General features: G+C 30.2%; 1 protein-coding gene across 6 annotated transcripts in view; it reads right to left on the bottom strand.

The window, feature by feature from the left end:
- The window catches only part of LOC127719847 (ephrin type-B receptor 1-B-like), an 89,584-nt gene that overhangs the window by 6,587 nt on the left and 68,395 nt on the right, over positions 1-14,602 (bottom strand). For 2 of the 6 annotated variants that reach the window (XM_052226164.1, XM_052226167.1), the window contains 7 exons: positions 12,984-13,098; positions 12,285-12,352; positions 10,664-10,705; positions 5,917-6,060; positions 5,343-5,528; positions 4,871-4,947; positions 1-99 (listed from right to left, as the gene is read on the bottom strand). In XM_052226164.1, the coding sequence (XP_052082124.1) occupies positions 1-99; positions 4,871-4,947; positions 5,343-5,528; positions 5,917-6,060; positions 10,664-10,705; positions 12,285-12,352; positions 12,984-13,098 (731 nt within the window). The remainder of the gene's footprint in view (positions 100-4,870; positions 4,948-5,342; positions 5,529-5,916; positions 6,061-10,663; positions 10,706-12,284; positions 12,353-12,983; positions 13,099-14,602) is intronic. The other 4 variants (XM_052226166.1, XM_052226165.1, XM_052226168.1 and 1 more) reach the window with 4 other exon arrangements.

Here is a 14,602-nt window from a genome sequence, read left to right as displayed (position 1 = left end):
CCTATGTACATATCCCATCTCTGACAAATAGCTCATTCCAGATGCTATCCCTCTCATCATTCCAACTAACTGTATTACTGTAAATTTACCATCATTATTCTGAAAAAAAGAAAAAAGAAATATCTGAAATTTGAACTACAGGTAACATTAAAAATTAATTGTCATTTATATAAGATAATTTCAGTTGTTAACATACTTGTCTCATAAATACTGATTATATCCTTCATATTTTAAAACTGTATAAAATCTATTAAAATAAAATAAACTAGGTACCAGGGTGAACACATTCAGCAACAATGTCTCTTTATGGAAATTGTCATTTTTAAGGCCTTGATGAGAAATTATTAAATAGTTTTATTAGTCATAAAGTTATTACAGCATGACACATTCTAATCAACAGTAATATTATTCTTATACAAATAATTGATGTTGCAATATTCAACAAAAGCAAAGGTAACAGGTTCTTTTTCAACTACCAATATTTTCAGTTTTGAATTGATAGTAGTAAAACACATACTGTCACAATTCTGATACAATGTAAAATATGATACAATCCTAAGACAATGTAACACTATACGACACAATCCTAAGACAATGTCACATGTTATGACACACTCCTAAGACAATATCACATTATCATACTATGACATAGTATGACACAATCCAAAGACAATGTCACATGATATGACACAATCCTAAGACAATGTCACATGTTATGACACAATCCTAAGACCATATCACATGTTATGACACAATCCTAAGACCATATCACATGTTATGACTCAATGCTAAGACAAATGTCTCATGATATGACACAATCCTAAGATAATGTCACATGTTATGACACACTCCTAAGACAATATCACATAGTATGATGTAATCCTAAGACAATGTCACATGATATGACACAATCCTAAGACAATGTCACATGTTATGACACAATCCTAAGACCATATCACATGTTATGACTCAATGCTAAGACAAATGTCTCATGATATGACACAATCAAGAAAATGTCACATGTAATGACACACTCCTAAGACAATATCACATGGTTTGACACAATTCTAAGACAATGTCACATGTTATGAAACAATCCTAAGACAATGTCACATGATATGACACAATCCTAAGACAATGACACATGATATGACACAATCCTAAGATAAAGTTACATGCTAAGACAATATAATACAACATGACACTTTCAAGAAACAAGTCACACAATTCAACCCAATTGTTAAACAATGTCACATCATATGACAATCATAAAACAATGTTACATTATATGACACATTTCTGGAACAATGTCACATGAAGAAGCCATAATCCTAACACAATACCTCTTGATAATGTTTATGTATCTTAGGTCTAAACAAAACCCATCCAAGCAGATTATCTGGCCTTATGTAAAGAAGAAATAATAGGAAGATGGATTAGTGATCAATTACGTTATATTTTCTCCATCATAAATCACATGTTCATCTTATCCTAGTATGAACATTAGGATTAATGAAGAGTTGTGTAATAGCAGCTTCATATGATAACTAATGTATTACGTCCAAATCATTCTACTCAACACTAATCAAAATGGAGCATTTTATCCCCCATAATCACCAAGAATAGGGTTCTTTTTAATGGGAACGCCTGGCGAAATAATATAAAGTTTCCGAAAACTCATTTAGAATTTGATTTGTCCATTTATTTAATGGTAATTTCTTCCTCCATGACAATTGTTCCCCCATGGATGAGACGACACAATAAAAAATTTAAAAGCTGTAGGATTTCAATTCATCATTTAAAATTAATCACTTTTAACCATGATCTTGTCACCGAACGTTTGTCTCACCAATTACGCCACATTTAGTTTCGATAAATAGAAATTTTGTTCATCAATTATATTTTCTTTTTGTCTTCAGCTTGAATAATGTTTTCTTTCTCACATAGCAAAAATACACCTTTTTCCAAAAGTACTTTATAGTACAGTCAATATCTGCAATAACACTGCATTATGAATGTTTTTCTTTACTTAAACAGTTTGCTGTACTAAATTTTCATTATCATTTGGTCAATATTTTTGACGATCTTGTACTTTCCATTAATAGTAATTGGCTAGACTATTTAAAATTATGACAGAAATGTAATCAGCTGATCAGTTCTACACAAAATAAAATGCTTCGCTGAGCGCAGCCTGATACAATCGCAGAGGTCGAACTCTGAACAGTTGGTACAAATTTGGACACAATATTCAAGCTTGATACTGTCTGAATTTGGATTGTGATCAAATTTTTGACATAATATTGATTTCTGACACAAAATAAATGTGGTCAAAGATCTTACAAATCTATTGCGCAATACTGTGCAATTGAAGATTTCTTCTTGAAACTTTTCAAAAATTCAAAATTTGAAAAAAAATATGAATCCTCTAAAAAAATCCCCCCCCCCAACTTTTTGAAACCCCCCCTTTGAGCAATAACCCCAAAACTCGATCCCAGCCTTTCCTTTGTAGTATGAAACCTTGAAGTACAATTTCAGAGAGATCCATACACTTACACACAAGTTATTGTCTGGAAACTAGAAAAATGCTTGTTTTTGGTCCCTTTTTGGCCCTTAATTCCTAAACTATTGGCCCCATAACCCCTAAAATGAATCCCAACCTTCTACTTGTGGTATTAAACATTGTTGTACAATTTCAGAGCAAGCGAAATACTTATACACAAGTTATTATCCTGAAACTAGAAAAATGCTTCTTTTGGGCCCCTTTTGGGCCCCTAATTCCTAAACAGTTGGGACCATCATCCCCAAAATCAATCCCAACCTTCCTTTTGTGGTATCGAACCTTCTTAAAAAAATTCATAGAGATCCATTCACTTAAACTAAAGTTATTGTCCGGAAACCAATGTGTCTTCGGACAACGACACAGACGACGACGACAATGTCATACCATTATACGATCCCAAAAAATTTTTTGCGGTCGCATAAAAAGTTACATTCTATACTTCAAATAAAAGACTCAAAATAAAAGACTTATCTATGAAATCAGCCCATAAGACAATGTTGGCCTATTTCTACACATTGATAATCAATATTAATAATTAAATTTAATCAAGAATGGAAAACATTCATTATGATCAACTCCACTTTTATTCCTATTTTTATTTATTAATTTGTGTCCGCAGAAACATAAAACTGCCAAAATATGACAAATTATTGGCTGGAGCTAACAAAGGTTAATAATTAATTAAAAATCAGGCAAAATAAATGTTCTTAGTCATCAAGAAAAATGAGATTTTGAGAACATTAAATAATTGAGCGTAAGATCTGTAAGGGATAAGGGGGAAAGGGTCTAATTTAGAGCTTAATTAGTCCAATCTCAAATGTCAAGATGCCTCAAAGAAATGATAATCCTCAACATTTTATGCAGGGTCAGTGAAATCAATTTCTAATTTTGATTTAAATTGATCAATATCTTCAAACTAAAATATTTATTGCCTGTAATTTTTCATGTACTCTGACAAAATGCATTGCTTAATGAGTGTGAATATTTTAATGACCTTTTCTACTACAGAACTGGCCTATGATTTTTAGAATGAGTTACAGTTACTAAAGATAATTCAGGATTTTTCAAAAAAAAAATTCTTACATAAAAAAAAAATGTAAACTGTCAAAAGAAGAATGTTTTTATCTGAATTACAAATTTAATCAATCACTCTTGGGGAAAATACATTTATAAATCACTTGCAACATCTGTAATGCAAACAATAATGTTGTCATTTAAAAATTAAAATGGGCCCTGCTGAAAGAAAAACATATTTTTCCAGACACCATTGCCTATAGCAACTGACATTAATGTAAAATGTAACAATATTGACTTGCCTAATAGGTCAATATCTCTAATGTGTCTCAAAGTGAAGAACACAATTAAAACAAGTAAACAAAAAATTCAAATTGATCCAAATGGTCTAGGAACCATGGGTACATTCTTCATGTTCTTCAATGCAATATTTGACCTCATTATGTCTGTCTGGTAAATTTGTAAGAGCTCTGCTCGAGGGATTATATTGGTTGAGGGTTGATACAGTGTGTGATATTGAAAAAGCCATATCATATACACTTAGTAGATGTTTTTCATGTGACATGACGTAAAGATAGATTATCGTCGGTTATCTCAACGAGATTTGATTTTCTCGCTTGAGCCGGTACGGCGAAAGTGAGAAAAGCAATAGAGTTGAGATGACCAATGATAATCTGTTTATCGCTATTTTACCTATGAAGACATTGTTAATTTCTTTGACAACGGCATGTGTTCCCTTAGTTTCTAGCGATAATTTTCATATCACTCGACTCCGTTTTCATATCACTCAACTCCGCTGAGAACAGAAATTATCAGTCAGCAAGATCAAAGGAAAAATTCGTAAAATAGCGATAATACAAATTAGGGGTTTGATAAAACCTTTGAAACAGTGACTGATATTGATATTACATGACGTCATACAGATTAAAGGTGTGATAAAGCCTTTGCAAGGGTGACTGATATCAATATCATCATGGATGGCTGATACAGCACGATTGCTGTTGACTGTATTACACATACAATTTATCTGTTTTTACTACTAAGTATATAATAAATGCAAATAATTAAACTGGATGAGTATAGCAATAATAATTAAAACAATAATTAAGAACTCGCATACATAAATCTGATATATACATCTTATATATATTTTCCTGAAATCGCAATAATTAATCTCTCATTTTTGTCAAATTTTTCAAAAATCACAATAATAAATGCATGAAATAATTTCAGAAATTACAGTATAATGAATATCCACTCTCAATCCAAAGTTTAGTCATAAGTACATGTACTTACTCGTAAAAATGTATCTAGAGATCCATTTAACATATATTCTGTTACTATCATTATGGGATGGTCTGCAAAAACAAAATCTAAAATTCAGAATGAGTATGATGTTCACATTTCATAAACCAGATAAATTTACAATAATTCAAATGTTATAATTCTGAAAAACTGTATGTATAAAAAATTGAAGAGATAAGGATAGATTTTAAACATTTTATTTTCATTAATTGCCATCAACCCAATCCGCCTTTTCAAAATCTACAGGACTATGGGTAATCTCATTGTTTGTACACCAAAATGAAAATTACGTTACATCATTGGTTCAATTTCCAACGGTAAATTGGGGTTGATTGTGCAATTTCAAATAATTTAATATTATTAAATGAATAGATTGATTGTTGCTTGCTCAACATTAAATGCTAGTGATCACTGAGATGAACTAACTAGATTACTCCCCCACTGACTATTAGTTAATGCTTACTCTTTGTGACAACTCCTTCTAAGTAGATAACATTAGGATCATCAAACTGTCCCATGATGCTTGCTTCAGTAAGGAACTCCATTCTGTCTTTGTCAGTGGCTCCTTGTTTTAAAGTTTTGATGGCAACAGACATTTCCATTCTACGGGGAATTCTTAGCTTTCCTTTACATACATCTCCAAATTCTCCTGAAAGATAAAGTAATGTTTAGGAAATGTTTTATATCAAAATGTCATTATTACCACAAGAATTTTGAGGTTGCACATTTTTATTCAGTTTGCACATGCTTTTTTATATTATAAACATTTATATTTGTTTACCCTCATTGTGAACATTGGAACAAGATGAAACAAGAATATGTGACTATAGTACCTCCTCACACTATCCATGTTCAGCGAACTGTGAAATCTGGGTCAAAGGTTCATGTATGTAACAACCTGAAGGTAAACAACTTTAAACCAGAACTTTAATCTGATACAGCACAGACTGGAAAACAAAATGCTCCTCTAAAATATTAGGGAGAGCATAAAAACTCTAGAAGAACTAGACAAAAAAGTGAGTAATATATGTTTATACCTCCACCAATAACTGACTCTATTACAATATGGGAACTATCTATTTCCTTGGTGAATTCTCGTACAGCTTGGTTTGGATCCTCGTATGTATGGGGGTCTACATAGGTCTTTACTGATCCTGGTGGTGTGAACAATGGCATTGTCACTAAAAAGTATAAATAGCATGTTAGTATTGTTGTGTCATTTTCAAAGTTAAGGTATCAAATTGTCAATCAGTAAATGATTCTGAAAAGTATTAGTTTTTGCATCTCCATCTCATAATTAACAGCACTTCTAATTTTCAGACATATGTTGCTTTTGTAAGATTTGATTTTGTGACTGAAGTCAAACATTTAAAAGATTAGGATGTCATTCAGGCAATGGTTTTATTTTTTTAGGTTAATCACAAAATATTTAAACTAGCATTTACTATAATCTTCATATTTTAACCTTAATTTTGAATTTCTGTTAACTATGATATATTGCAAAAGCTAATACGTTTTTCAGTCTATGAAATATTGAAACATACAAGTAAAATCTAATTCCAGAAAAACTGAATACATGAAGCAATGGCTAAAATAGCTATATTTTTTATATACATTTTTTTAATAATAGTGGTAAAAAATATTAGCGGATATTGGACTTTAAATATGAAGACTTGAATTTCCTATTTTGGTTAATTATTTTTACGAAGATTTTTTACATCATAAAATTTGGTACAAAAAATGAGTTGTCCTTTAAAAACCAATACCATGTATACAGTATAATGACTACAGTCAACTTCATGTGGTCCATGTGATGTAAACATCAATGAAACAGCAATCCAATGACACAAACAATTCAAAGAACATCCAGAGGATGACAAATCGTCTTAAAAAACAAAAGTGTCTAAACAAAATGTCAAGCTCTAAAATAACCTTGTATAGATAGTTATGATTAAATTTTCAGATAATATCCCCACCAAATCCCTAAAGGATAAAATACAATGTTTAAACTGTTCTCTGTTTCCTGTACACACCAATTTTAATCGTTTTTACTCTACTTTTTTCCCTATTCTTACAACTTTTAATAAAATTTCCAAATGTCTACATGTCATGTGTACTGGTCAAGGATGTCCTTTCAGAGATTTTGTATACCGGTATACTATAAAGAGTAATTTTGTGTTGCTATGCAACATATTCAACAAGAAGGCATGTTCAAAAGAGGACACTCTTTTATACAATAATGAAGTAAACTGAACAGTACCAATGTGGACAGGTATTTTGTTTTTGTTTTGTTTGTTATGTTTTATTTTGTAATAAAACAATGTTATAAGTTCCATTGCTTCATGTAAATCTTACATTTCATGGATAAAGTGATATAATCTTGTTTTAACCCTTAATCATAAAACTACTAATAGATTATACAACGAATGCTACATATATGAATGATGCATTTTTCATCTCAGTTTGAACCTTTTTTACTCTTAACATGAAAGTTTTTCTTGAACACTGCACATCAAGCTCCGTAACTAACAGAAAGTGCTCAGTATTACCATCAAATGAATTTTTATTACAAAATTCCTTATTCAACCATGATTATTTCCACTACAAAGCCATATTATAAGTCAGGCAGCAGTTGTGATTAATGGTTATTTTATAGCTTTGCTTGGTGATTTCTAAATAATTCCACTTTTTTCTATTACCATAATGCTTTTTTTCACATTGTGTTTTAGCATTGGTATTTGACTTAATATCAAGATTTTTCAATCCAAATCAATACTCGTCAAGTTTTGTCTTTTGTTTTCAATGTTTTTGATTACTGTGACTTCAAAGAGAAGGAGAAATGTAAATAGCTCAACAGTGAAAATATATTACATGCAAAATAAATGGCGTAATGAAGTGAAAGAAAGATTAATACAATTCATCCTCCATATTAAACTTTAAACCTGGGGAAAATGGGATTTGATAGCTATAAAAAGTCATTCCATTGCAAATAAAATCATTTTTATGTCGTTAAATTTTGATTCCTCAAGCCATGTATAGAATTCCTAATCGTGATTTTACCATATTTTAGAAATGAATCGTCATTAACTAGTAATCTGACCTACAATAAAACAGAGGGATACAAACTAATTTAGTGGTAGAATAGAGAATTGTCAAATTGGTATTCCCCAGGACTTACATTTCCTAATAGAAATTTAATTTTTAAAATCCTTCTGATCTTTAACACATTAAATAAAGACTGATGACACTATTGCATGTGTCAAATAAACTAATGAAAATTTTTTTTAATAACCAAGCGTTTAAATAAAACATTAGTCATGTTAATATAAATTAATTTGATTTTGAGATATGAATATAATACACAAAATTTTAAAAAAATTAAAGTTTTATCCTATATACTGTTCAGAGCAGAATCAATAACCAGTTTTGTTCAAAAGATTTTATACTGTATTATGACAGGTGTAAATAGCTTGAACAAGCAAGATTTTTTTCTAACATGAACATGATTCAGAGTTTGAAAAGATCCAAATTTTACAAATTTGTGTTATTTTCCTACTTGCGAAAGTCACAAAAAAATTATTTGCTGCAAAATTTAGTTGGTTTATAATATTTGAAAAGAAACTTTAGTTGTCCTCTAAAGAAACAAACACATGGTTTAAATTCAAATCATTCAAGAATATCAAAGGGCATGACAATAACTACTTGTTTGTTTTTAATTTTTATCTTTTCTATTTGAAATAGGTCTTAGGCCAGGGGCTGAATCTACAATTTACCACACAAGAGACAAGCAACCTAAGCAAAATTATCATGATGTCTTTCTCAACCACAACCCTCAACTTATATACACCTTATCGCTATTTGTCCGCCATTACTGGATATCACACAGGTTCCCGTAAAATTTTGACGTCATAAAACAAAATATCTGACGCCACAATGGAAAAGTGATTGTTGTTGACGTCAAAAGTTCAAGCGGCCGGGTCAGCCGGGAATAGCGATAAGGTGTATTAATCTATAGCAACACTACCAAGAGATGGAAAGGTTTGATGTAATTTAAGTGGACAAACTCCAAAATTGTCAATATGAATTTTCACCTGAAGAAAAAATATCTGACAAACAATATAAAATAGAGGTCACAATCACAGAAATTCCTACTAAATCAGATTCTACAACATAATACTGTGTAACATCATGATCATAAGAGGTTTATAGTAAGTATGATTTATCACTTGGCCTCTTTTACTGCTTTTATTTGTCTTTTTAATCTTTTTATCGTGGGAAGGGTTTTGGGGAAATACTTTCTTTACTATTTTTAACACTACAGGCATTTCATAATCCAATTTAAATTTACAGTAGCATATCAAAGCAAAGCACTTGTATCTGTAAAACAAGCCAAAAGACTATGACCTCCAAGTATCTTCTTTAGCAATGAAAATCTACAATTTTTGAGAAATGGAACTTGATGTACAGTAGCAAATTCAAGTTTAGATTTTAGTCCCTTTGTTTATTTCAAATGGAACAGTTTTTTCTCACTTCAATTGTGTATCCATAGACAGAATAATTTATCAAACTGAAACTGATATGTGAAGCAATAGAAACAGCACTACATCAGCTCAAATTCTTCAAAGTTCTAATAATTTTGAGCATGTGACTATTTTACTACCATGAGATAAAACTTCCTGCTTTCCATGGTGTTAACATAAACAAACTTTTTTTTATAAATATAAACTTTCAAAACTAAAACCATCCATGTGTTAACAAAATTTCTTTACCAGAGTTCATTAGCATTTTAACTGATACAGTTTTGGTTTTAAAAAAATTGATAGCTGTTGAAATTAAGTTTGTTTAATAATGATAACTTTATCTTAGATTTACCCAAGTTTCACAACTGACATTCATAACTGCTGATAATTTACAACCTATCAAAATAGTTGACAAGACTTATAGATTACACATGAATAATTTTTGTTATAAGAACTTTGACAAATTTGAGCATACATACATATATAGTTAAGCAGCTATTGTCACTCAAACCTTGCATATGTATTTGTCAAACAAATCTATTGTGCAAATAAAGACTTTTAAGACTATATAATGCAATAACACCAAACTGATTGAAATGCAAATACTGTGTCCACGCTGCGTTTTTCAGATTCTGACAATGTTCCATTCTACTTCTTGTTCTTATCTTTATTTTGTCTATAAATGAAGGTTATGTCATTAAGACAAAACCTGAGGATCCAAAAATGGTTTTCAAATACTGTTGATTAATTATTATTCGTTGGATACCAATTTTTGTGGGTTTCGAGATACAGGTGAACCACTAATTCTAATGATCAACAAATTACAAATTTTCTATAGGCTTTATATGCAGATATTGGCAAAACCATGAATTCAAATATCCACGAAAATGCAAGTTTTTCTCAATCCACGAAAATTGATACCCACGAAAATAAATGAATCCACAGTAAGGAATTTATTTAGAATGGTGTCAGATCCTTGTAAGCTCCCCGTGGACACAGATCTGTATTTTAATCAGATTGCAATCACATCGGTGCAAGTTTGGGAACTGTATTTCTTGTCTCTATGAAGAACACTTCAGAAAATGCCTACATGAATAAACGAGGATAGAATTGGAGATTTACAACAAAGAGAGAAAACAGGACCTCTACATACACTAACATTACACACGACAGATTGTCTAAATATAGAATATTAGTAGTGTGATATATCATTGATTAACATGTGACATTAGTAGCCTATGATCTACCATACAGAATTACTTACAACCACCATTCATGTGGGGCTCCAGTGGGGGGCAGTGAACAACTACAAAACAGAACCAGCAGTCGTGTTACTTGTGTTAAAGTGATCGCAAGCAAACATTTACTCATGAATTAATGCCTTTAATACCAATGGTATTTTGTTTCAGCACCTTTTTATACATTTAAATGTTAATTTCAGATAATAAGTATAGGAATTTCTGCCACCTATTAAGTTGAGATAATTAATGCATGAATTTCTGCCACCTAATAATTTCAGATAATGAATGTCTGAATTACTGTGACCTAAGAATTTCAGATAATGAATGTCTGAATTACTGTGACCTAAGAATTTGAGATAATGAATGTCTGAATTTCTCCCACCTAATAATTTCAGATAATGAATGTACCAGTATAAATTTCTGTGACCTAATAAGCTCTAACTTAAAACCATCATCCATACTGAGAAGTGGCCTTAATTCGCCCTTGTTTAACTGAAACTCTACACAGTGCATTAAATATTTATGTACTCAACAGAGAATTGCCAACATTATATAATTCACATCATTTATCATATTTGAGCATTGAAATCAGAGAACCCCAGAAAACAAAGACTATTTCTTACAACCACCCATACACCAATAAACATGCTTCAAATTCAACCTAAAATTCACATTTTTAAACAGCATTCTGGCATTCAAGGCAAATTGCAATGAAATGAAAGGAGAGGAGGAGAGGGAACAATTAGCAGGTTTGTATGTTACAAAATGCAAAATATGTTTACATAAGCAAAAAGTTCTAAACGTAACAAGCAGCCATAAGCCAAACAAAAGCAAAATAATAACATTTCAGCACAGAATGATTTGTATTCTTATAAAATCAATACATTGTTACCACAATACTAATAGATATGAAATGAATATACTTTTATCAATTTCATGCTATATAAATCATCATCAGTAATGACAAAAATAAATGAACATAAAATATCTAGTCATTTTTTGTGATGGAGCATTTCCGATACTTTTTTTCGATTATTTATATATAAAAAAAAAATACCAAAGAAAAATGCATCATTCATAAAAATCCCTTCCCATTACATGCTTTATAGTCGATATGTAAACTGTTAATTTATTTATGTATTGTTTGTTAATTAATGACATCATGAGAAATTAACATGATTTAATAACAATAAGGTTTTTGAAATAAATATAAAATTTCAAGGTATGAGCAACCAATAAAATATACAACAAACAAGGGATTGATGATATGTGTATTCAAGTTAAGTTTTCATGGTATATGTAATAAATATGTTATATTACACATGTATTTTACTGTAATATAGCTATGGTATGAATATAAAAGTACTGAAAAGTGAAACTTCTTTTGATATGACAACTTTCAAATGTCAAATGGATTGGCTTCAGGTTAGAAAATGATTCTTTTCTTAGCCAAGTATTCTTTTTAAAACTCTTTAACCTAACAATTACAATAATCTGATTTATGATAAGGTTTTTATTATCATAATATGAGGTTTTGATAAATAAGTTTCACTTTCTCAATGTCTTTTATTATATCAGTCATATTGTATGTGTATGATAAAATGACACATTTATTGAATTATCATCTGTGCAATAAGTGCCTACCCTCACCGTGTCCATAATGTAGAGTGTCACAGTCACCTCCCTTTGTCTCACTACACTGTGGCCGATTTCTGGAAGAATTAATGAAAATTATTATTTCAAATCAGCAAAATAATTTTTATCTGTATGAGTTATCTTTCTTGGATTACATCTTTAAACTTTTTTTTCTCTTTAAGAAAGACTTAATTTAAAATACAAATCATTTAAATATCAGATTTACACTGTTCAGACAAAGTAAACACAGTCATGTTATTTTTCAATTTAAGGTTTTCAATACCTTGAGCGTGAGGTAAACCTTGTGACACTAAGTATATATCCTTCTATTGTTAAGTTCATGGTCAAGCATAAATATATGTATTTATATATAAATATTATTTTATATATTAAAAGAGAAATGTTCACTGCCAAGGGTGTTGAGATATGTCCTTTTGTAACCTCCCCCATGACAAATTTTGTGGAATTTTTATTTAACCAGTCTGAATAAATAGTGTCAGATATTGGCATATAATTTTGTCCATCCATAAAAATGGGATTTGTAAAAATATTCAACAGTACATCTGAATAAAAAAGATATGGGAAATATTGAGAAGTACATCAAATTAAAAGAGATAAGAGGTCTACTTACAACATACAGCAACCAAAACAAATATCTCAATCCAAAAATATTAAAACATTTATCTGACTTTGGACAAAGATTATTACCTTTTAAGTAAAATGATGATCATAATGGCTGCTATGGACATACAAAGGAACACTGCTATGATAGATCCCACTATAATACCAACAGAAGGCATTGGTTGTTCTAATTCTACTTTTTCTGAAATGAAGAAAAATCTAATTATAAACATATTATACACAAACACGAAAGTTTCATATAGTACTGAAGCATGTACAGTTTCATTTTGTTTTTAATGAATGTAAAATTCCCAAAAGTGGTATATTCCATGTTTGACTATAGTTACATTTGCTATCCAATAGTTTTATAGTTATCCATCACATTTCTCTGTGTTTCAGTCACAACACAAAATGTGTGCTTACATGAATGTCTAAGGAAACAAAACAGGCGATAGTTGGATCATTTGGCATATTATTTTTAAAGGTTTACCCATGATGCTTCAAAAACTTAATAATGACTTATTTATAACTGATGAATAATGATAAATAACAATGGTGATTAAAGTAAGACAAGTATCAACTCATTTATGAAAGGCTTTTATATCTTTCAGTGTATTTCATTATCATTTGGGAGGGGGACAGGGGGAGGGTTAGCCTTATATCAGTAAATGGTTCTTTATTTCAAAAAGGACATACATTCTTATTCAATTTTATTTATCAATATATTAACTTCATTCACAGACACATTAACTTTCATTCATTCATGTACATTTCTTTCTTTGAACTTTTTTTGATTTTCTACCCTAGCAAAGTTTTAACCTTTAAAGATAATGATAAGATATGCCATGTGAAATTCAATGAAAGTTGCAATATGAATACATCCTGTAATGGATTTCAATCTTATAAATCTAATATAAGGCCTTTTAAAAATTTCCTTTCATTATATTATTGTTAAAGAAAGAGTCAAGCATGAAAGATGAAAGTGAAATCAAAAATGACAAATATGACATTGTGGATTTAGTTAACTTGAATATTTAATTTCAGTGGTATAATAAATTCATGCATTTGTACCAACTTCACTTCATATTTTCTGATATAAGTATATCAAATCTCCCTGGGTACTAGTTGCATGGCCTGCAATTTGGCACACCCATCTAGAATAAAAAAAAGGACCTGAACAGGATCCTTCAAAAGAATTGGACAGCAAAGATTTAAGAACACGAGAACAATTTTATATCGTCACTCTCGTTCCTATTTTTCTTGCTATAAAAGATTTGGTTCAATGGACATTCATGTAGCTTACATTTAATTTCTTGTGATGAATTTGGAAAACAGAAGGGAAACACTAGAAATTCTGATGTTTCAAAAATTTGGTTACTATAGTGATCTGCCAATAACATATATTAATACAAGTTTCTATACCTACTAATTTACATGTGATGCCAAAATTAAAACAAAATACAATTATAAAATCCTTATGATAATTAATAGAACTTGTAATCATACTAACACTTAAGGAAATGTACGTAGCACTTAAGTACTTGTGAATAACATGAATGGAGTATGTCGATATCATATACTGCCATCGTAATGTGCATGTTTTACACCAAGTCTGTTGTCATCAGATGTTTATCATTCCAATCTTAATTCTCACTGGTCTTCCCTTTGTAAATCAAAACCAAAAGGTACTTTACATAATACGCTTG

Source organism: Mytilus californianus, unplaced genomic scaffold, assembly GCF_021869535.1.
Source record: "Mytilus californianus isolate M0D057914Y unplaced genomic scaffold, xbMytCali1.0.p SCAF_11, whole genome shotgun sequence".
NCBI classification, from domain to species: Eukaryota; Metazoa; Mollusca; class Bivalvia; order Mytilida; family Mytilidae; genus Mytilus; species Mytilus californianus.
Note: the sequence above shows the minus strand (reverse complement) of the source record. Positions and strands in the feature narration are given on the sequence as shown.